This window comes from Molothrus ater, chromosome 3 (assembly GCF_012460135.2).
Source record: "Molothrus ater isolate BHLD 08-10-18 breed brown headed cowbird chromosome 3, BPBGC_Mater_1.1, whole genome shotgun sequence".
Classification (NCBI taxonomy): domain Eukaryota; kingdom Metazoa; phylum Chordata; class Aves; order Passeriformes; family Icteridae; genus Molothrus; species Molothrus ater.
Genome location: NC_050480.2, coordinates 36742328 through 36764971, shown reverse-complemented (window position 1 = coordinate 36764971; position 22644 = coordinate 36742328). Strand labels below are relative to the sequence as shown.

General features: G+C 40.7%; 1 protein-coding gene across 2 annotated transcripts in view; it reads left to right on the top strand.

Annotated features, from left to right (window-relative positions):
* AGPAT4 (1-acylglycerol-3-phosphate O-acyltransferase 4) overlaps positions 1-22644 on the top strand; it is a 71615-nt gene that overhangs the window by 26473 nt on the left and 22498 nt on the right. For both annotated transcript variants that reach the window (XM_036380792.1, XM_036380791.1), the window contains 2 exons: positions 12330-12499; positions 20521-20682. In XM_036380792.1, the coding sequence (XP_036236685.1) occupies positions 12330-12499; positions 20521-20682 (332 nt within the window). The remainder of the gene's footprint in view (positions 1-12329; positions 12500-20520; positions 20683-22644) is intronic.

The following is a 22644-nucleotide window of genomic DNA, read 5'->3' as shown; positions in this document are numbered from 1 at the left end:
TTAGATTTATTTTTTCTTTGCTGTTCAGCTATTTTTTTCTTCACTAAAAGTGGAGAGAGGCTTGCTCTTCAGATTTGATGCTGGACCCTCAGTAGAAGAAGCTCTACTCTTCCTCTTCAAGAATATGTACCTCTTGCATAAAGTTTATAAATCAAAGTCTTCCATGTTGAACCTTGAAATCTGCTCACTTGCCCACTGCTTTACTATGTGAAGGAGTGATCTGATAATGCTGCAGTGTCTAGATTTGGAAGACTGTGGGTTGAGTTTTTCCTAGTGGAAACCTCCATTCAAGCTTTGTCCCACAGAGGCAAGCTGTTGGAAAAACCTGTGCATGACATCTAGCTGAAGCTAGAAGCTTGTCTCACAAGCTTCTCATTCACACCCTTGGCAGTCAGAAAAAAGCTGAAAGGAGTGATTCTCACAGCAGCCTAGGACATGAGTGATTTCTGTCCTTCAGCTGAACCAGCTGATGTTTCTTTCACTACAAATTGCATTACTTGGCAATTCCACTTTGAGAAGATTTGAACTGGTAGAAATTACACCATTTTCAAGTAACAAGCCCCTAATTAGACAGGACCTCAAGGCTCTTCCTGTTCCTTTTCTTAGTTCTACTGTGGTGCAAGATGTTGCAAAGACATTAATCAGCAGTATTGATGCCAGAGGAGGTTCTTGTCTAAGCCTTCAAATACAGCTCAGTAAACTCAAATGCTAAATAGTGTTTATTTGCATTGTCTTTCTCCTTTCCAGCTTTTTAGGCACGACTTTAGAAGAGATCCAAATGGCCTGCACAGAACCACAAAGACCTCTGGCACAGTGCCACCTGGCAGCCTAAAAGGTGCAGTCTGTGCTTGATAGGTCTGGTAGAGCTGATGCTGTTACTATGCTTCTCTTAATTTTGCATGTCTGAAATCCTATGAGAAGTCTGGATGGCCTTCAAGAAGAGTTGTTTCTAAAAATCTGTAGGTTTTCCTTAGCAAAGAGGAAGTGTCAGCCTGCGTGAGTTAAAGCTGAGTGTTCTGATCCGTGGTAAATCAGTAGTGTGTATGGCTTGAAAGGTGGGAAGCCCCTGTTGTTTCACAAGCTGGTAAACGCTGCATCCAAGGGGGTGAGTCACATGGATCCTGCATGTCTTTCATTTTGGGAAAGCTGAGGCAATGAAGGTGGTAAAGGTAATTCAGAAAGGAATAAAGCTAAATTCAAGGAAATAACGGACTTGCAATTGGCTGCCTTTTTTTTTCCTGAGATTCCACTACAGTTTTGATCAGTCTGTCGTGGGATAATATTTTGGTACCTAGTATACTTTATGTAATATTGTATGCCCTTGTTAAATCTTGAAAAGTTTCCTTCTTTTTTTTTTTCCTGTGGTGACAGAAATACTCGTGATAAACTTGACAGAAATATCAGTAGTGCATATGCATATGATTTTATGATACTTCTCTTCTCCTGACATGTGCATGACTTGTTTGTATGACAGGTTTTTATTTTACTACTGCTACGAATCAGATTGTGCCTTTTAAACTGTTTCTCCTGTACCAACCTGAAATGGTATGTCTGGCTGCTACTCCTCATAATTTGCAAAGCACTGAATAGGAAGTTGGCCTGGGTTACCAGAGAAGCAGAGCCTGACTTTTGTAACTTCCAGAGGTTCTCTTTCTGGAAAATGAATAGACGAGGGTAAACTCAGGGCTTGTTGATGATGCAAGATTTCAATGGACCGTGTAAGCTAAACCTCTGTTTTCTGGGAAGATTATTCAACACAAATACTTTGAAGAGTACAACACTGTTGCTTGCACCAGATATGAAAAAACAAAAAGCTTATTACCTCTTTGTGCTTTTTTTTTTTTTTTTTCGTGGATACCCTTTCAGTTCCAGCAGTGAGAGGTTAAACAAGCAAATGGCTCATTTGCATCCTCATCTGCTGGAGCACATGATCTTGCAGGCTGTCTGAGCAGGTTGTGATGTTCCAGCAGTGGATTAGTTTTGTAAAAGCTTTGAGGAAAGAGAAATGCAAGCACAATCAAACTAAATGTGAATTGAGAAGCTCTAGTGTCCCTAAGTGTGGTTTAATATTGTTGTTACTTTGGATATATGTTTGTCTTAATGTGCACTTTCTCTTGTGTGTTATATTCTTCAGTGAGAAAAAATGGGGATTTTCATATATTTATATATTTAGATATTTTCAATCATCTTGAAGGGTTACAGGCTGCACCCAGGACAAAAATCACCACTTGATACTTGATAGGTATATTTGATCTGTAGTACTTTATTTTTAATTCATGAAAGCCATTTGTTTGATTTGTAGTTTCTGACCTTATTGTCCCTTTAAAGAACATTTTGTGAAAGTCACTGATAGGGATTAAGAAGCTAAAATAAGCACTGGGACATAGTTCTTGTCTCTCAAGACCTCACGTGATGAGATGCTGTAAGATTACAGGCAGAGAGAGAGAATTCATAGAATGCAAGTGAAAAATGAATAATGGTTTTGTTCTGAGCAGTGTTCTCAGTGATAGAGGTTCTGTGGTTATTCACCATTAATTCTGATTATATAATACAGGAGCTTTGTCAATTTTTTATTCCATTATTGAAATTCAGGTAGAATATCTTGTGCAGAAGAAGGCTAAGTAGAAGTTATATGCCTTGAGTCTAAAAATTATTCATTTTAATATTAATGCTATTAATATAACAAATATAATTATAATTTGCTATTAATATAATTAATAGCATATTATATCTGGAAATACGTTGATATTTCTCCTGAGTGTACCAGGTGTCTAAAATCAAAATCCAAATTTAATGTTACTGGAAAAGTATAGAAACCTTGGAAGCCATAAACCGTGGTTTTCTTGTTCTGCCGTTCTGCAGACACCATAGTTCCTTCTTTTTATGTGTTTACACCTCTATGAAATGTAATTCTTGATAACTAGAGGCTTTATTTAAAAATACTGCAGATTTTCTTAGGATTTAATTTACCTTTTGTTGAGTTTCCTAATTCACTTTTCCTATTTGTGCTGAAGATTGCTTGCTTTGGCAGCTCATAGTTTTTTTTCTACCATCAGTCATTTTTCTCAGAGATAAACTCATGTCAGTTCTTGTCAGTAACTGAAAATGCAGGTTAAATGTGATGATGGCAGGGATTTAGAGCTTCAAAATAATGGGATTTTTTTCTCTTGTTCTGAAATGCTTTCCTTCTAAAGCCCAAATTTTTCATTTTTCATTTGAAACTAAGGAGGATAAATTTATATATACAGACATAAAGGCTGTTGCAAGAATACATGCAAGAAGGAGAAAGATTGTGTGAGAATAAGTCTTTTTACTAAATACATGAGTTAAACATGATTCACTTCAGTTAAATAACTCCCCTAATGCATATGGCAAAATAAACCCAGTCACATGAGTGTGTGTGCTTTTGTTCTGAATGAAAGCATGAGACCTTGGTTTGGACAATGCTGATCACCCTATAGTTAAGGACATGTTAATGATTCATGTCAAAGAAGTCAATTGTGATTGAATAAATACAAGTTAAGTCTGACATCTATTAGCTTGGTTCATGTTTGTTCATTTGGATACTCAAATTTTGAGGTCCTGGCCTCCTGGCAAGTGATTTTCAGCAGAGAACTCCCTTGGGAAAGGTTTCTGTCTGGTGCTACCCTGCTTAAACAGAAGCCTTTGCTGATTGCTGCAAGATTTTGTCTTCCACTTGGTCCAGTGAATACTCATTGCAGCCTGGGGTAGCAGTGTTTCTTAGTCTGCAGTGTGTTTCTCAAGCAGTGATGGAAGAGAGGAGAGAGGTCTATAAGGCAGTCTGTTTGGAAAAATCTCACTTTTTTTCTTAGTTACAGAGAATAGGACTAGAAAGGAGTTAGTGAACCACTGAATTTCTAGCAGTGGTATAATGTAGTGTTTTTAAGATGATTCTTGCTCAATTTACAAAGCTGCTATGCATTTTTATCTGACAAAGTAATCCAAACAATCTTCAGAATATTGGATGCCTGTAATTTCAGTCACTTGCGACATGGATGTTCTTGTGCTAGTGGTATTTAGCTTAAATTGTTCTTGTTCTGTACTGTTAACTTTCCTTATCCATAAACCATATTTGTGGGGAGCCCACCCAGTCCTCTTCTAGCATTTGTTTTAAAGCTCCAGTGAGCCAAACTTATCTGCTTTTGGGTCATCCTGATAGACCTGGTCTGCATCTGCTTTGTTTCAGTGTTTCCTTCCTGGGCATGGATGTCTGGTACTGGTGTGCTGGCCCAGAGATTCTCTCAGTGGTGCAATGCGCGATTCCCTTCCCTCCAGGAGCAAACATCCTTATGCCATCTTTTTCGGTCTTTGACTGCATAATATGAATGGAGTAGAAATGTTCAGTGGCAAAATAATGTTCCCAGATAATTCTCTCCTCTGTCATTTCCAAATTATGAGGCTCTATTTTTATCAGTTCTGCAAGATATGATGCAATGATGCATCCCATCAAAACTAATTCCATTTATGTTACCTTACCTCTCAAGGTCATCTGATTCTTAAATTCTGTTCTGACTCTGTATCATCCACAAAGTTTATTAATAGGAATTTCTTTTATTGTACTCTGTGAATGGCTTAACATTGCCTAGAAGTGGTAGATTTGAAGTCCTTTTTTTTTTCCTGGCCTTTCTGGCATCAACAAAATGCTTGAAAAGAAATGGTAGAAACTTGAATACCTGATGGCAAGTACTTTTTTATTTGGTGTTTTATGAGACCAGATTTGTAACCACTCTGTACTTACTAGATTTGATTTTTTGGTTCTATCATTTAAAGATGGCACTTAGTTAAGCTTAATGTAGGTCACTCTCCTTTCATTTAAGCTTCTGTTTTGGGATTTAGACAGCAACATGCCACCCTAACAGTACAAATGAGAACTGGAGTAACATTGTATGTACTGTTCATTTAAGCTTCATTGCTTCAGTATCTCCATCAGTGGGACACGGAAGTTACCCCTGGGGTAAGGCATGATGTGGGGTCATATTTAATGAGGGCTTGACAGGAGAGGGATGTGTTATGGATCAGGTGATGTTTTGCTTTGTCCTAGGTGAGTCTGTGTGCCAGAATAAGAAAGTTGTTTATTTCTTTAGAAAGTGGTTGCTATGCAGCCCCAAACTACTCAGATAAGGGCTGTCAAATGCTGCATTACTGATCACTGCAGAACACTTACTAACACCTTATTTTAACTTTTTTCACCTACGAGTTTCTTCTCTCAGCACTCATCTCTTCTCCCTGTCTGTGCTTGTACAGATGAATGTCCTCGGCTTCCTGGCTTGTGTACATCAAATACTGAATAATTTATTAAAAAACATCATCTAATATTCATGGAACCTGACACCAGCTACTGCTCACTGAGATAAGATGCTTCCTTCTGCTAAGGACAGAGCAGAAATTTTCATGTTATTTCTTACCCAGAAAATCTGTTTTGTAGCGCAGGCCCCACATAGCAGTTGTGACATAAACACTCGGAGTATAATTCTTCAGAGTTCCTTCTTCATCCCCACAATCCACCTCAGAAGAACATACTGTTGGATGTGCATGTGTCATGGGTTGAGTCTGTCCAGGTGTCAGGCACCCACCAAAGCCTCTCACTCATTCCCCTCTGCAGCTGGACAGAGGAGAGAAAATTAAACAAAGTGGTCATGAGTTGAATAAGAAGCAAGAGAGAGATCACTCATTAAATACCATCACAGGCAAAATAGCTCAACTTAAGAGATATGAACTGAATTTATTACTAACAAAGCCAGAGCAGGAGAATGAGAAATAAAAGAAGCCCTTAAAAACACTTTCCCCCACCCCTCCCTCCTTCCCAGATCTACCTCCTACCCCAGTGGCAGAAGGAGACTGGGAATGGGGGTTATGGTCAGTTTCTCACCCGTGGTTTCTCCCACTGATCAGGGAGAGGGGTCGTTCCCCTGCTGCACTGTGGGGTCCCTCCCACAGGAGACAATTCTCCATGAACTTCTCCAGCCTGAGTCCATCTCAGGAGTAGCAGCTCCCTGCAAACTGGTGCAACGTGAGTCCATCCCACAGGCAACAGTCCTCCCAAACCGCTGCAGCCTGGGTCACTCTTCCATGGGGTACAGTTCTTCAAGGACAGGCTGCTCTAGCATGGGAGGAGGGCCCCTCTCTCCATGGGTCTCCCATGGAGTCTCAGCCTCCTCTCAGGCATCCCCCTGCTCTGGTGTGGGGCTCCTCCACAGGCTGTGGGTTTGGTGGGAATTACCTGTGAGCAGTGCTGTTGGACAGACATCATGAAGTACTGTAACAGGCACTGCCTGTCCTCATGGTTAACAGGAGGCTCTGGCATATTTGGTCTTTACTATTTGGGGTGATGTTGTCTGGTTGAGCACAGTTGGGAGAGGGTTAAGGAAAATGGATCATGTAAATGATTTGTCGTCAAAAGTATTGTTTTTATTTGACCAGTTGTGACATACCTGAAAAACTGGAAAGGATTTGCATGCAGAAAGCCTTCTTCAAGTTTAAAAGAGAAATTGCAAGATTCAGATTAAACTCAGGTTGAGAACAGTTGATTGAAGGTTAATTTATCTATTTCCCCATTTAGCCTGTCAGAGGAAGGAGAGTTGGTACATATGTATTTAGATAGAGTAGGGATACAGAACAGACAGTGACAGAACTGTCTGTGGAATAGTGTGTTGGAGGTACACAGGCATCGTGGAGGTGGCATTAGCAATAGCTTCATAATCATCATTTCCCAGCTATCTTCTGACTGGTTTTAGAGTATTACAGATTAGGCTTTCTTTAAGAGGAAGCAGAAGTCACTCATATGAATCCACCAGCATGGAAAACATGCATGTGTTCTCAGGACCAGATACATGTTGTTTCTTCTCAAATAACTTGCCACTGTAAGAGGGTCAGTGACTTCTTCCCACAAGCTTCTTGGGATCACCTGCTAGCTGGAGGTTGATTGGTAGCTTGAGCACTTCCTTTCAGGTTGTCATCTCCCTTCTGCTGATAACTAATTCCACGAGGAAGTGAATGTTAAGGTCTCTGTAATAAACCCACTGGTCATGATGTGCCATTTGTAACAATGAAAGGTTTTTTCAAATAGCTTGGAAGGGACACTATGCAGGCTTAAAATAATAAAGCCTACAAGTAGGCCAAGGATGCCTAAATCAAAAAATATTTCTGGGTGTGTGTGTGCATGTGTATAGGAAATTGCTTAAAAGAAAGCATTGGAACGAGACTGGTGTTCCTTTTGCACAGTGACTTGCAGTGAATGAGCTGTAACCATTTGTTCTTTGCTAAGCAGTTCCTCTGTGGTGCTGCTTCTGCACACAGTAGAAAAAGCCAGTGGTGTTTTGGACAACAAGAAACCACATCCGGAAGAGAGCAACTGCCTGATTTTGTGCCCATACAGAGCAAACGTCAGTGCCATAGGAACTTGCCAAGCAACTTGTTTTCTTTCACTGTTTGTTGTACTAATTCCCTTGATCAGCACGTGCTATACTGTCCTCAGTCATTTGTAGCAAGTGCAGTGCATTATCTGTGTTGGAATATATGATTGTTGAAGGAAGGTACGTTAAAATAATCTCCTGCAAGCAAATGTATGTGACTTGGAACCTGAATATGTGAAAGGACTGTGCTGTGCTTATCTTTCTCCTTGCAAGCACATCCAGTAACTCATTGTGACGAGTGGGGAATTAAAAGTCACCATTTCTTCCTTCCTCTCTGTTGGTGATTTCTGTCCTTAAAAGCACAGACATGTAATTAGTTAAAGTGTTATTCAAGGAAGTTGCTTAAAGGGTCTTCCAAGGAGACTGGGGCAAAAATCTGCAAAACCAGACCTGAAGACACGAGAGAAGGGTTTTGGTTTTTTTGTTTTTAAATTTGTGCACATGATTCCCCATAACCCCTCCCTGCCTTCAGCCAGTACTTTTGCTGCAAGACAGCTTTAAGGGAGGGAGAAACAAGTCCAAAGATATCAATGGTTTCACCACCAGCTGCAGTAGATGGTGGGGGTAGGGAGTGGGACGTGTGGTGGTGCTAAGGAAAGAGGGGGCTGGATTTTGGTCTTCTGTTTAAACCCACAAAATCACAGAAAACCAGGCATCTTACATTTTCCCACAGGTGGAAGACAGGCCCACTGTGTTGGAGTGAACCAGAAAACTCCATTATACCTCATTGGTGCAACACATTCATGGAAGAGAATCTGAAGCTGGAAAGATGATGCTTGGTCTGGCTGGGTTTCTTGTATGACCTCCCACTTATCTGGGGGAAGGGAGAGAGGCATTGCTTGACTTTCCAACTGCAGGGGTTTTTCCCCCCAAGAACCAGTTTCTGTTGCCCCTCACAGGAAAGATATATATGGTTTTTTATGAAAATAAGTTATTTTAAACATTTTTCCTGTGGACATGTAGCAATATTCAGCTCTGAGCTCTAGTTTCATGTACCTAATCAATGCAAGCAGAATTCCTGCCTTCAAGTTTTCCTCAAAATTACTTGCAGCTTCTGCAGAGAAGAAGGAAATAGAGACCAGAAATAAATGCCTGGTCAGGTTAGACAGCAGAATGAAACACTAGAGTAGCCTCTGTAAGGAATACTTGGAAGTATTTGGAAAAACTCTCAGGCAGCTTTGCAGTGAATTCAGAGGTTTAACCCTGCCTGTGATGCACAGAGGGCTTCTAGGTAGTTTAGGAAAGATATAGACTTGCTTTTCTTAGTTACCTGTAGACTTCATTCTATGAAAAATTCTTAGGAAGTGCCCCTAATAGGTGTAGTCTGAAAATCTGGAAAGGTAGTAAGTTATTGCAAGGCACAGACTCTGGACTGTGCTACCTGTCAGTCTGTCTTTAGCCTTATTTTTGCATTTTTTAGGATGCTTTCCCCAGTGTTGTAGGCAGTGCAGTCATTCATCATGCAGCCGTTCACCCTGTGTGCTCTTTGAAATAATGGTCAACAGCTTGCCCATTTGTTACGATTTTATTTGTATGGGAGAGTTTGCTATGCTTTTACTATTTATTCCCATAAGAATTTTCTGAGTTCTTTTTCTTGATGTTGCCCTGATACACAGATTAAAGAAAATGAAGAGATTAAAGGAAATGAAAAATGTCATGGAGGGAAACAGTTCTGTAGCTCTTTAAATAAGGTTGCGCACTTACTTGAGAATTTACAAATTATTGTTCCTATTGAGTTAATGCAGAATTATGCTTTTAATGAAACTTTAAAATAGGTAAGTTATAGTTAATCTTGTAAGCAAATGTTTCCATGTTTATCCCGTAATTACAGAATGGATAAGGTTAGAAGGAGCCACAGCAGGTCATCTGGTCCTTATCAAGAACAGTTAGCTAAAGGAATTTCTAACACCTTCTACAGAATAACAGTGTTAACTGTTTTAGTGGTTCATTCTTGCAAAACTTTGAGGTGTAAGTCTCAGTAAACTCTGTGTGTTTCTCTTCTTGCCTTAAATGCTGTTTTTCATTTAATGACTTCAGTTCAGCTCTGCCTTGGAGATTTTGTTCATAGTTACTAGTTCTGGAAGTACTGGCATTGGAGCAGGTCAGATTTGTGCAGTGAAGGGCAAGGAAACTAACTACTCTTGCAGGAGGTAGGGGTGTTCTTTGAAGCAGGATGAGTGGTTTTTTTATTTCAGAGAGGTAGAAAAGCTCAAAATTCCTAGGCACACAGGGTATCCATATTAAGCATTTGAAGTTATTATTTCTCTCTGCCATCAGCTTCTTCTGAGGCTAGTTGTAATGCACTGCAAGGAGTCTGCCTTCAAAGCAAGGAGTGGAGATTTCAAGTTCCTTTGGATTTTCCTCTTCCTTTGCCTTAATTGTTTGGCAGTGTCACTGGAGGAATTGCTTTGAAGGTGGGAACTGCTTGAAAGGTAGGAACCCTCACAATGTGGTTGAATATGTATTCATCAGCTCAGTTTTGGGGGTAAAACTCCAAAACCTCATTAAAGGGGCAAAAGAATCTTTTTTTCTACTCTCTATACTGTTGATTTCTGCTCATACAGTATGACTGGCATACAAAGGAAGAAGCTTCCTCTGATCATCTCTGTACTGTGAAGGAGGGAGGAGAGTGTGTATGGGTGACCTTGTGTGGCTGAGCCACACAGCAGGTTGCTGGGTAGTAAATTTCTGTGCAAGGTTGTGGAAGTAAGCTGGTGACACAATGCAAGAGTAGCACAAACTGACACTACTTATCATTGCATGAGATCCACAAGGAGAAAGGAGGATAGGAAGAGGGGGAAAGAAGGAGTAGGGAAGATGAGGGAAAGAAACATGTTAAGAAATTAGAGGCTGGCAGATGGTATTTACTGTCTTTTAATACAGTGGTGTTCAGTGCCTGCTTTGTGTTTCTGCAGCAGCTGCCTGAGCACGTCAGTGACAAATGGCATGTGAGGTGAGGGATAGGGACCTATTTCTGCAGTATTTATTCAAACAAAAATCCTGCTTATATGAAGCCTGAAAAATCAAAGCACATCTAGAAATAATTTTGCTTGTGCTTTTTTGGAATGTATTTGAAACTGAATATATCAAACTGAAGAGCTCTGTGCATGTGGCACACTTGTATAGTAAGATTCACGATATGTTAATAGTTTTGTTCAAATTCCTTAGTAAAACATAAAATAAATAAAAAATTCACACTTGAAGTGGGAGGACTTTTCTCAGGTAAAGTTGGCTTTTTTTGTCAAGACAGCCTTACCTTTGTCATCTCTGGCTGTTTGGTTTTCTTTCCCAGGGAATAGATTTAATGGCAGGAGGTGTTATAAAGAGTGAAAGTCATATGGCAGTCATTTTTTTCTCTTAGTTGGATTCCTAGTTAAGCAAAAGATTGAATCCTGTCACTAATTCCCTTTCTTTTCTGTGATGGTGTTCTGCCCTAGGATGTGACTGTAGATTCCACAAAAGTTTGCGCATTACAATGTGGGATGGTTCTTTTCCCCAGCTATTACTCAATTTTGCTGTGTTTCAGGGACTGGGGGGCTTTTATTTCCAGTATAAATTTAATAGAAATCCATGACCTTAGTGTGTTTCACAAGGCAGCACTTTGCAGGGGAAGTCTTCAAGGTATTTGCTTCTGTATCTTCACAGCTGCCTTGCTGAGATGTGAACATCTTTGGTTTTCACTGAAAAATTAGTTTGCAGTCAGTGAAATCTGCCATTCCCTGGTTGGCATATCTCACTTTAGGTCTCCCTCCGCATCTCAGGCTATTGTTTTGATGCATAATAGCATGCATTAATTAATAATGTACTCCTGCTGCAGTAGTAGTCACATTCCCTGATTAGAAGTAAGCAAGTGGACTGACAAGTCAATCATTTATCTGTATCATAAACACGCTTTTATTAAGGTATATTAAGGTAATGTTACCTGAATAGAGATTGTCTGTTAGCCTGCCTGTAGCACTGTTAGATAGAATTCCTTCAGATCATTAATGCCTGTTCTCCAATGTACAGCACAATGTCATCCAAGAGCTTCAGGCAGATAATTTTACTCATGATGGCTGGAAATGTAGACATGTTCCTAGCTGGTTTATGTTTTCTGTCAGTAGATGGGACCAGTAGGGGACCAAAGTAGAAAGGAATTCAAATATGTTTCAAAGACCAGCCTGATTTTGATCTTTCCTGAGGTGAATGAGCATTTTTGGTGCCTTCAGGCTTGTCTTAAGCCAGGACAGCATCTTGGATATCTCATCCTTCCAGCAGAGGCATTCATGTGGCACCAGAGAGATATGTTTCACTTAACAAGGAATAGCCCCTTGCATTAGACCTTTGCTTTGGTTCAGAACTTACCTGGCAGCTTTGTCAGGAGGCAGACGTGTCCCTTAACTCCTTTTCAGTCTCAGACAGCCAGCTTTCATTTAGTCCCACGGTACTCCCAGCTCAAGACATGGGTTGCTTTAGGAGAGACGTTTTTTTCAGGTTTTCATTTTCCATCTCTGTGGAGATAGAGCTCTCCGAGTTTCTTGGCTTTACTGACTCACCTCAATTTCCTGTGCCCCAGACCTGAGTGATTTCGCTAAATAAAGGTTTGATTCACAAGTCTTGTGGTCAGACTTAAAGTTCCAAGCAAAACAAACACAAAGTGTACAGTACAAGCCTGTGCTTGATAATGGAACAAGCAAATAGGAAATGAAAGGCATATGATAGTCACTAGGATACTGCTGAGAAATCACTTTCCAGCTTGTAAAGATAGCTGTGTTTTAAACAGCCCTCTTACGTGTTCTTCATTACAGCACTTTCTTTGCCACATGCCATTGAGGTGACTGATGTTTTCAACACATTACTGATCTGTGGTTTTGCAGATACTGTGTGCATTCATATATTTCTCATTCTTTGTTTCAGAGATGGTGATGTTGCTGGAATGGTGGTCAGGCACCGATTGCACCCTTTACACTGACCCAGAGAGTTACCACAAGTACGGGAAGGAGAATGCCATCGTAATCCTTAATCACAACTTTGAAATTGACTTTCTCTGTGGTTGGAACTTTTGTGAGAGATTTGGGGTCTTGGGGGTGAGTTACTTAGTATATAAGATAAATGTCCTTGGATGTGGAAAAAACAGCAAAATAAGTTAATTGTGTTTTTGAATTAACAGATCCATGCTCAAATTTCACTAGGCTGCTGTCCAAAATTAGAGGTGAACCTAAAGCAGTGCAGTGCAAGTATGTGGAGACAGGATGGCTCAGGAAACCACAGCTATTTTAAAAGCATTGCAGTTAAAGCTGATGAAGGAAATATTTTCTTAACCTGTGGAGATCATTACAGTTATTTCTCTCTGTGTGTTTACTAAGTAACTATTGCAGTTCCTTGTGCTGCACAAAGATGAGCTAGCCCGTGATTCTTTCCCAGTTTAATTACAGAATTTGTTTGCTTTTTCCAGTGTAGCCTTACAAATCCACGGCTAGAGTTTGAACGATGTAGCCTGCCTCTCCCAGAATGACAGAGCAGCCATCTTAAGTGAAAGCAGTGACCAGCTAAAAGCAGTAAGAGATGGGGGAGGAATGAGTTATTCATGGTTGAATACACCGCTGCATTAAGCTAGGGGTTCATGTGCCTTTGTTTTCTGGGTTGCTTTTTTGTTTCCCCTGTCAGATCATGGGGATAGTTCAAGCCCCCATCTAAACCAGCCTGACTTCATTCTGTGATGGTGATGATATTCTCTGTCTATACAGGATTTAGATAAGAGTTCCTCCCTCTTAAGGAAGAAAACCAGTGGCTCATTTTGGCAGTGTTCTTCAGCATCCTTCTAGCTTTGATACTGGCCGCTGGCAAAAGTCCTGACCTTGGATTGTGTGAACCTCTGATTTTTGTGGCCTTCCCTTTGGACTTCTTGCATTTTCTGGACATTTAGGCACTACTCCTGTCACTTTCAAATTAGAATAATGGCAGTCTGTTTAACAAAAATGGGGCCTTAAAAGGGGAGGAAAGTGAACCTAAGCATTACAGGCTCTTTGTGTAACCAAAATGGCTGTTGGCTTCTGAGTAACTTCTGCCATATTATCTAGGACTTGAGTACAGAGCTGCAGGATAGCATGGAACAGTAGGAAATGTAGGGAAACCTGTTCCTGTCAGGCAAGTGTATGTGCAAAAAAACAGTGGTGCTGAAGTACAGTCTGTCTAATTTGGTAAGCCAGATGCCCTCAGTTCTCTAAAGCTGTGTTTTTGAGGGTCAGGTGCTTCTTCAGAAAACACCAGTGTAAAAAATTGAGGGATTGCTTCTGCACAAAGTAATAGGGGCCTACAAGGTGAAAAATACCTTGTTTTACATTGTTGCTTTGTAGTTGGATGGAATCTTACTAGCTGCAATTTTTTTAATAGTTTTCCAAGTTAATAAGGTTTCTGTTTTAGTATTTTATGTTGTTACCTACACATAAGGAAACCACAAAGTAGAAACAGCTGTTGAAATTACTGTGCTGCACTAACTGAAAAGATTCTTTTCCTTTTTTTGGCTGCTTGCATATATTATTCAGATTGCATTTATGCTAATCTTAGGATTATTTTAGAAACTGATATATGCTGGTTGTGGTTTTGAGGTTTTTTTTCTTTAACAGCAAAACAAAAGCAAGTAAACAAAAGACCCAAACAACCAACACAAAATTATTTCAGTCCTGAGAAATGTACTGTGGTTTTACTTCCCAGAAACTGTTCCCAGAAGAAATAGTTTTCATGTGCTCTCATTTGCATAGATGTCTTTACTTAACAAAGCAGTGCATTTCCCTCTTGGGGCAACCAGCCCAAGTTCTTCTTAAGCCACGTTAAAAAAAAAACAAAACATAAAGAATGGAAGATACCAAACAGTGATTTTCCTGATTGGATTGCCTATATTGCTGTACTGGTACTTGTCTTGGGCCAGTGCAAGGGTAGGTGATTGTGCAGTGATGAGGACTGTAGGTTGGTGACTTGTGCTGCCTTACATGAGCTTCCCTTGTGCAGAGTTTCAGGGCATGGTGTGGCAGCATAGTTAGGAACACAAAAACCTTTAAAAGGCTGGTGTTTAGGAAAAGAGTTGTAGGAAAGAGTCAGGTACACAGGGGCCTTTCTGAGGTGTCACAGCCTCTGGTGTTTTGTAGCTCAGGGACTTTGTGAGCCAATGGGTGTTTATATTTAATGATGTTTAATTGTATACTCCGTGAAGTTTCTATGCAAACTTTGGGTACCAGCCAACACCTTACTCAGCTTATCTCATGTCCGCTGCTGCTGAAAAGGAAATCTGGCGCATGCAGTCTCCTGTGTCTGTTATGATGCTTGTCTGCCCTGTTTGGCCATGTTTTAAAACTCTTTCAGTCTCTTTTCTGCCTTAACTAATCCAGTGAAGAGGGGAGAGATGACTGGGGAGGGGGAAGAGGGAGAAGGTGAAGACATCTTTGAGCCAAAGGAGTTGGAACTGACAGTGCTTGGCTTTAGCAGGCAGAATGGCTTTGTTGTGACATCCAGCTCTGCCCTGCAGCTCTTTAGAGTGTCAAAAGCATGTTCAAACTCTCAGTATTTTACAGCTAGGACATTTCTTTAATGAAGCCCTTAAATGTTGTAATTTTTTGCTTGGTTGTTGTGGTGTAACCATCCAGGCAGCTAAACACCACACAGCCACTTGCTTACTGCCTGCCCCCCATTGGATGGGGGAGAGAATTGGGGGAGGGAGGGGAAGGAATTTGGGCTTGAGGTAGAGTTTAATAGGACAGAAAAGGAAGGGACAAAATTAATGATAATCAATGATGGTGATAAAAGAATCAGAGTGTATAAAACAAATGATCCACAATGGAGTTGTTCACCACAGTCCAATTCCTTAGCAGCGGTCCCCAGCCATCTTTCCCCCTAGTTTATATACTGAGCATAACATCAAATGGTATGGAATATTCCTTTGGCTATTTGAGTCAGCTGTCCTGCTGTGTCTCTTCCCAGCTCTTTGTGTCCACCAGTCTGTTTGCTGGCAGGGTGGTGAGAAGCCAGAGTCCTTGATGCAGTGTAAACACTGCTTAGCAACAACTAAAACATCCGTGTGTTGTCAGCATTATTCTCCTCCTCAACACAAAACACAGCTACTGGGAAGAAAATTGGCTCTGTTGCAGCTGAAATCCAGACATTGTTTTTGTTTATTTGAAAACAATATTAAACATCCTTAAACTTGTCTTGCCCCTTTGGTTCCCAAAAAAAAAAAAGGCTTTCCCTTTTGAAAACTGCCTTTTCTGATCTTATTGAAACATCGAATTTGTGCATTTCTCTGCTCCTTCTCTTGTCTCTCTTCTCCTGGACTGGCTTTCTCCTTATACCCAAATTGCCATAATCCCTACAAGTTTATAAAGCTCTGTCAGTGTGGCTTTGGTTTATCAGTGTGATTTAGGAGTTGGGTTTTTTTTGCTGTTTCTGGGAGATGGAGTAGGAGTTGCATAGTCTCTCTTGCCTGTTTTTAGGTTTTTGAATCTGACTGTTCTTCTAAGGACTCAGATCTTGGCATGTGAGGTTCTCTGCTGTTTCCTTCCCTTTTCCTGCCTGTGACGTTCCAGTCCTAGGATTTACCTTATTAGCTGGGACAGCCTTACCACTGTGTCCCCATTCAAATGCATTAGTAGCCTTTACTTTCCTCAAGGTGTGTTGCTAATCATTCTCTTGAAAAAAGACCCAACTGGACACCAGAACTCAAAATCAGGACATGGGCAAGTTCTGAGGAGGGAGCTCTTATTCAGGATTCTTACCAAAAGCACTTTATTATGCTCCCTGCCTGGATTCACTGCTTTGTTGCTTGGTCTGACACAGCAGCAATAAAATAGCTTTGTTAGTAATTTTAACAGCCATTTGTCTGAGATGGAGACATTAATATTGGTAAAAATTAAAGCAAAACCTGCTGGTTTTAACCTTAACTACCAGTTCCATATGTCAGGAAACTTAATTTTATTTGAGAATTGCTTATGTTGAAGCTTGCTGTTTGAAAAGCTGAGTGTGGCCTTAAATGTAGGTGTGAGAAGATACTTTTTTATATTATTGTATGAGACTAATAGGTGTGTGGGCAGGTTGTTTGTGCATTTTAATATATTCACACATTTTTAAACTAGATTTGAAGTGGTAAAGGGACAAAATCAGGCTTACTAGTGGTAAGTCTGTGTTACCTTTCCAACATGGAGAAATTTTATTCAATATGAAGCATAAGGAATTAGGAGCATAACCAAATTTCTGGAATGATGGCTTTGAGTGACTAAAGAAACATACCTAGCCATCATGATGTCCCAGAGAGTATAATATGAAGGAGTGATATATTTCAAAAGTAGAGCAGTTGGAATCATTGAAAGTAGGTCAGTGCTGAAGGGAGCCTGCAGAGCAAGTAACTTACAAGGCAGATTGCTGTTGCTAATGGTTTGCACTACAATGAACTTGTTTTAAAACTCAGGAACAAGTTTTGTTGGACACTTCCAGCTTTCACATTGATTTCATGCTGTTTGTTGTGCTCTTTAAACCAGAGGTGTTGAATAACTGCGGCTGGACATGTAGAATCATGATTTTCTTTCTTTGACAGCGCAGTTGATCAAATGCACTAAAGCAAGTTTGTAAAAATACTTTTTTAAAGGTGATGTTGGTGCAGTCATTCATGAAGGAGAACTTCATGGGTATTTCATTTGAACAAACTTGGCCAAAATAAATTAACCTGGATTAAAATGTTAGTATTGTAGATAAGTTGTTCCTGTCCAGTAGTAATTTCGTTCAACATCTGTTGAAATTACAGCATTCTGAGCACTGAAAATGTTTGCCTTCCTTCAAGAAGGCAGATTACGTGGAATAAATCAGCACTTTTTAATGGTTATTTTTCTGTTGATCAAGCTGAATTTGAATATTAAAAGCAACTGTCACATGTTTACCAAAGCACTTTAGTAAAGGAAAAGTTAGTGGCTGAAGTCAATTATATTATAGTTGCAGTTTTCCCCCCAGGTACTTTCACATGAGCTGTGCATGGGTAGATGACTGAAACAAAACAGCTCTAGTTATTGTAAGAGGGATCACAGAATCACAGAACATGTAGAGTTGGAAGGGACCCACAAGGATCATGAAGTCCAACTCCTGGCCCTGCACAGCACCATCCCCAGGAATCACACCAGGTGCCTGAGAGCATTGTCCAAATTCTTCTCAAACTCTGTCAGGCTGGTGCTGTGATCACTTCCCTGGGGAGCTGTTCCAGTGCTAAACCCTTTGGGGTGAAGAACCTTTTCTTAATATCCAACCTAAACCTCCCCTGACACAATTTCAGGCCATTCCCTTGGGTCCTGTCACTGGTCACCACAGAGCAGAGATCAGTGCCTGCCCCTCCTGTTCCCCTCACGAGGAAGCTGTAACTGCACTGAGGTCTGCCCTCAGTCTCCTCCAGGCTGAACAGACCCAGTGACCTCAGCTGCCCCTCAAGGCCCTCCACCATCCTCGTGGTTCTCCTCTGGACACTCTCTAACAGTTCAATGTTTTTTTTACACTGTGTCACCCAAAACTGCCCCCAGCACTCAAGGTGAGGCTGTCCCAGCTCAGAGCAGAGCAGGACAATGCCCTCCCTTGCCTGGCTGGTGATGCTGTGCCTGATGTCCCCCAGGACAGGGCTGGCCCTCCTGGCTGCCAGGGCACTGCTGGCTCAGGTTCAACTGGCCAGTGACCAGAACTCCCAGGTCCCTTTCTGTGGCTCTGCTCTGCAGCATCTCCATTCCCCAGGATACAGGGCAGCTTCCAAGGGGAGGCCTAATGTATTCCTCCCTCACAAGAACAGCCCTGCCAGCATAATGCACTGAGGAGTTTCCTTTGTCTAATTAGTTCTGTTGTTAGCCTTCCTTCTACTGCTAGAACAGATGGGTGCATAAAATAGTGTGAGGTGATTTAGTTGATTTTTATGTGCATCTAAGGAGTCATACAAACACGTGTCTAAAAGAGGGCTTTTAAATTTTAAAAATGCATCAGCGCAGTGAAAGAATAAGAACGTGCTCCAGGGAGGAGTTCAGACATCTGTTGTGCTTACGTGGTTATACCTGTGCTACAGAACACACTACCTGTGTTCTGTATCTCACTTTATCTCACAGTATCATTTCTTGGTTTTACTGGGCCAGGTGCAACTTCTCTCCTGCCTCTTGTGTAACTCATGCTGTTTTTAAAATATGTAAAGGATTAGAAAATAGATATGGTGAAATAGTCATTTAGCTAGCTTTTTGGACTGTAATTTCTGCACTTTAAAGTCTGCAGGACAGCTATTACATTGTCTCTTCTGACACTGTGTTCTGGAGGCTTTGTGCACTCTACACAGAGTACACTTAGGTTAGGTTATGGCAGTTCTTATGACACTGAACACTTACTGTAAATAAGCTTTAAGAACATATTGAGGTTTCTTCTCTTTTGTGGGGTGGGGTTGGTGGTGATAGGGCTGCTGCTGGCCTCCTTGTGCAGGAAAGTGGTAAAAGGAGAGCCTGTTTCTCTGTGCCCAGTTTGTGGAGCTGGAAGAGGAGGCTGGGTTCAGTGTTGCTGCTGTCATGTAATGGGCACTAATGTACAACATGGCTTGAAACTGAAATTACTGCAGCTGCTTCTTAGGGAGCAGTGGGTTTGGAGTCCTGATCTGAGCCCATCACTGAAATTATGAAGTTCTCAAATTCTCAAGAGGGAGCACTATTATTGCAAAGCATTAAATCATTTGATAGAGATGGTTCCCCCATTCTTAGAAATGGAACTCTCTGTCATCCTCTGTTCTGCTTCTGTGTAATAGTTGTTGGTGAAGCTGTGTGATGTGCACTTGCCTTCCAGTCTTAAGCTTTTAGATAGCTTAATTATTTAAGGTATTTTCCTTCTCAAGGAAGGAGAGCGGATGAAAAAAATGATCTGAGATAAAGAATTAGGTCAAGTCTCTTCTTGTAGCAGCCAACTGAACAAGAGTGACTAAAAAAATAAATATTTCCTTTTATTTATTATCTGTTGATGGTAACTTCTACAGTAAGTAATTTCTAGTCAAATTCCATGTCCTGGAATCCATCTGCAGAGCTTTTTGTTGGGCTAGCTTATAAAAATATCATGGTCAGAAACTGGACTGTAATTACTCCCGTCTTTCTTCTAAGGAAATGTCTTTTTTTTTAGGAAAGGCTGAAGCAACAATTTCTTTATGAAACACATGTGCCATTTCATTGATTAAATAACCAAGGGAAATGTAACACAGCTCACCAGGGTGGGCTGGCTTGGAAGACAGGAAAGGAGCACATGGAATCAGTTCTCCCGCCCTAGGGGATGTTAGTTTGAAATGGTCACAGAGTTAAATTCTGGAGTAGGATTAATTTACAGAACATGGTGAATGCTTTATAAATCACAGACTTCCTCTCAAGTGTCTGGACCAGTCACTTCAGTGTCTGTCACACCTATGAGACAGAAAGAATGCTTTTTTGTTTTTTCCTACTCCAGAAGCATGCTTTGATGAGAAATTCACTACTCTAAGTATGCCCTTTCATAAACAAACTGAACACAAATTAAGTATTCTTATTGCTGCTTTTGTTTCTAGTGTTTAAGGTTTCTTCTATTGGTAAACCATGTGTGCATAGCATCAGTATGTTGTGCTGCAGTAGCTCTGTGACTCTGCTTTTTATTTTCCTTTTGCCTTTTTTTTTTTCCCCCTCCATGTTGAGATGTATAGTTTCAAGGTATCTTAAAGGAACTTGAGCTGCCCCTGCCAGGATCTGATTGAATTAAGAATTTTGATTGATACAGCTCAGGTCATTTACATGGATTTCCTCCATGTTTGAAGGAATTTGACTTTTCTTTTGGGTTTCACTGTTTGGGTAGGAGAGAGCAACACACACTCATGTATATTTAATTCTAGAAGTCTTCCATGCAGATACCTGAGATTAGATTTGACTTTTCTGTCCTATGAGAGAAACTTATTTTTCTTTGTTTTGCTTTTACACTGGTGTTAAAAAACCAGAACTGGGTCTGGTCAATATAAATGGATCTCTTTGTGTCTAGCTATGCAAGTCCCATACCCACAGTGCACTCTTAAGTGGTTTAACCCTGTTTGTCTTGCTTTGATTCTGTCTTGCAGAGTTCCAAAGTGCTTGCAAAGAAGGAGCTCTCCTACATGCCTATCATTGGCTGGATGTGGTATTTCCTAGAGATAGTTTTCTGCAAGCGCAAGTGGGAGGAAGATCGGAAAACTGTGGTCCAGAAGTTGCTCAATCTCCGGGACTACCCTGAAAACTTTTGGGTGAGTGATGCTTAACAAATGGAGCGTGAGGTAACAGGAATGAGAGGCACAGGCAATATGTGATGCTTACCAGATTGTTCCTGAGACTTTTGATTCATTAGCTTCCTTGGGAGTATCAGGAGAATACTCTCAACTGAATTCTCTCTGGAGTTTCCCATATTCTGTGCCTCTGTTTCCTTCCTATCCCTGCAGATACTACTGTAAAAATACCTGCACTGTGATGCACTCAGTAAATTTTGTGGTTTTCTCATTACAGGCACTGGATAGGGGTAGATGCAAGGGTTCATGGCTGTCTAAGAACTGCATGTGACAATGCTGTATTGAAGAGCATCAGCTATATTTGTTACCTTAGCTCTCCTTTCACCTTAGAGTGCAGAGTTAATATACTAGAATTTTCTCCTTCCCTGTGATTTTGCCATTCCTGTGAAGGTGTTTGGTCAGACATGGCCCAGTAGAATTGGAAGCCACCTGGTCAGAAAAGTTGCCTGATGTAGCCATTGTCTCTGTTCCAGGGAGAGGATTAGTGTCACTTTTCAATAACAAGAAATTCTTACTTTTTGCATCACCATAATTTTTTAGTATTCACCCTGCCTGGCATTTCTTTATCTGAGAATGAAAAGCCTTTGAATTTTTTCTCTTCTCAGAAATCATAAAAATTAGAGTTCTTCTGAGCTAGTGATGGCAAGAGTGCAATTCAGTTGAAGAAATGGAATCTTAAGCAGCATCCCTGGGGCCTACAGAAACTATTGCTGTTTCCTCATGAAGATGTATATGCTGTATTTCTCATGCTCTGAAACAAATTTCTTTTGTTAATTGTCATTGATTTAAATGAGTGCTAAGCAATCAAAACTAATCCCTGTGCTTCAGGGTTTATGTGACTTCCAGGCAGGAGGCTGTCTAGCAAAGGGGTGATTCTGGGATTTTAGTTTCTCTCCAGAGATTTGCCTGTGCCCTGTGACTTTTCTGTACATGTAGCTCTAATCAGTGAGCACAAGCCACCACCATCCTGTAGATTCTCTTGTAGAGGGATTGCTAAAAAGGAGCTATACCTATGTAAGGGAGATAATTGTTAATGTACACCTGGGGTTATTGCAGTGTGGAGTTTTAATTTGCTTTTGTATGATGACATAATGTCAAAAGGCACAAGAATAGCACCTTGGAAAGTAGAGAAGGGAAAGCATGCTAAGTGAACTATAGAGACTTTCTCATCAGTTCCTCTGTGTCTCATCAATCTGAATGACATTATGCATGCAATACACGAGTAAAAGCACTCTTGGATGAGCTAGAACTGAAGCTGGCTGCTTGGCTAGTTTCTTCAATATCTCTGTCTTTTTTGGCTACATTTTTGCTGTGGGTTATGAGGACTTACTTTGTGTCATTTGGCAATGCTCTCTGATGTGTTAGCTTGCATTCATGCTTGGCAGAAAGTAGATGAGCCAGTGGTAAATCTCCAAAGATCTATGTGCTCTCCCCCTGCCTGCCAGTGGCAAGATTGTAATTATTCATGTCTGAGCACTTCTTCTGTCTAGTTCGTAAGAGCATGAGCCTTTCAGTTGTCCTGCATGTGCTGCCTTACATCTGTTAACAGCTGTCTCATTGCCATCAAAGTTATGGCCTGAAGTTTTCCATGGACCTCAAGTGCCATAGGGAAAGCAGGCAGGTTAGAGTGAGGGCAAACAAGCTGGGCACTGAAGCATTTCCTAGAAATGTGTTTGGTTTTGACACTTAGCAAGTTTTAGATGCCATGATATTTGAACACTTTACCATCAGAGAGAGATTTGCAACAGGAGGAAGTTCTGAGTGTTTTCTAACAGCTTATTAGAGATGGAGTGACTCAGAGAAACCAAGTCATTCTGATGGCAAGTAGCAGAGCAAATGTTAAAGCCTAAAGGCTGAGATTCAAACTGGATAGCAGGTTGGATGAGTGTTTGGATTTGGGGTTTTGGGGGTTTTTTTTGGTTG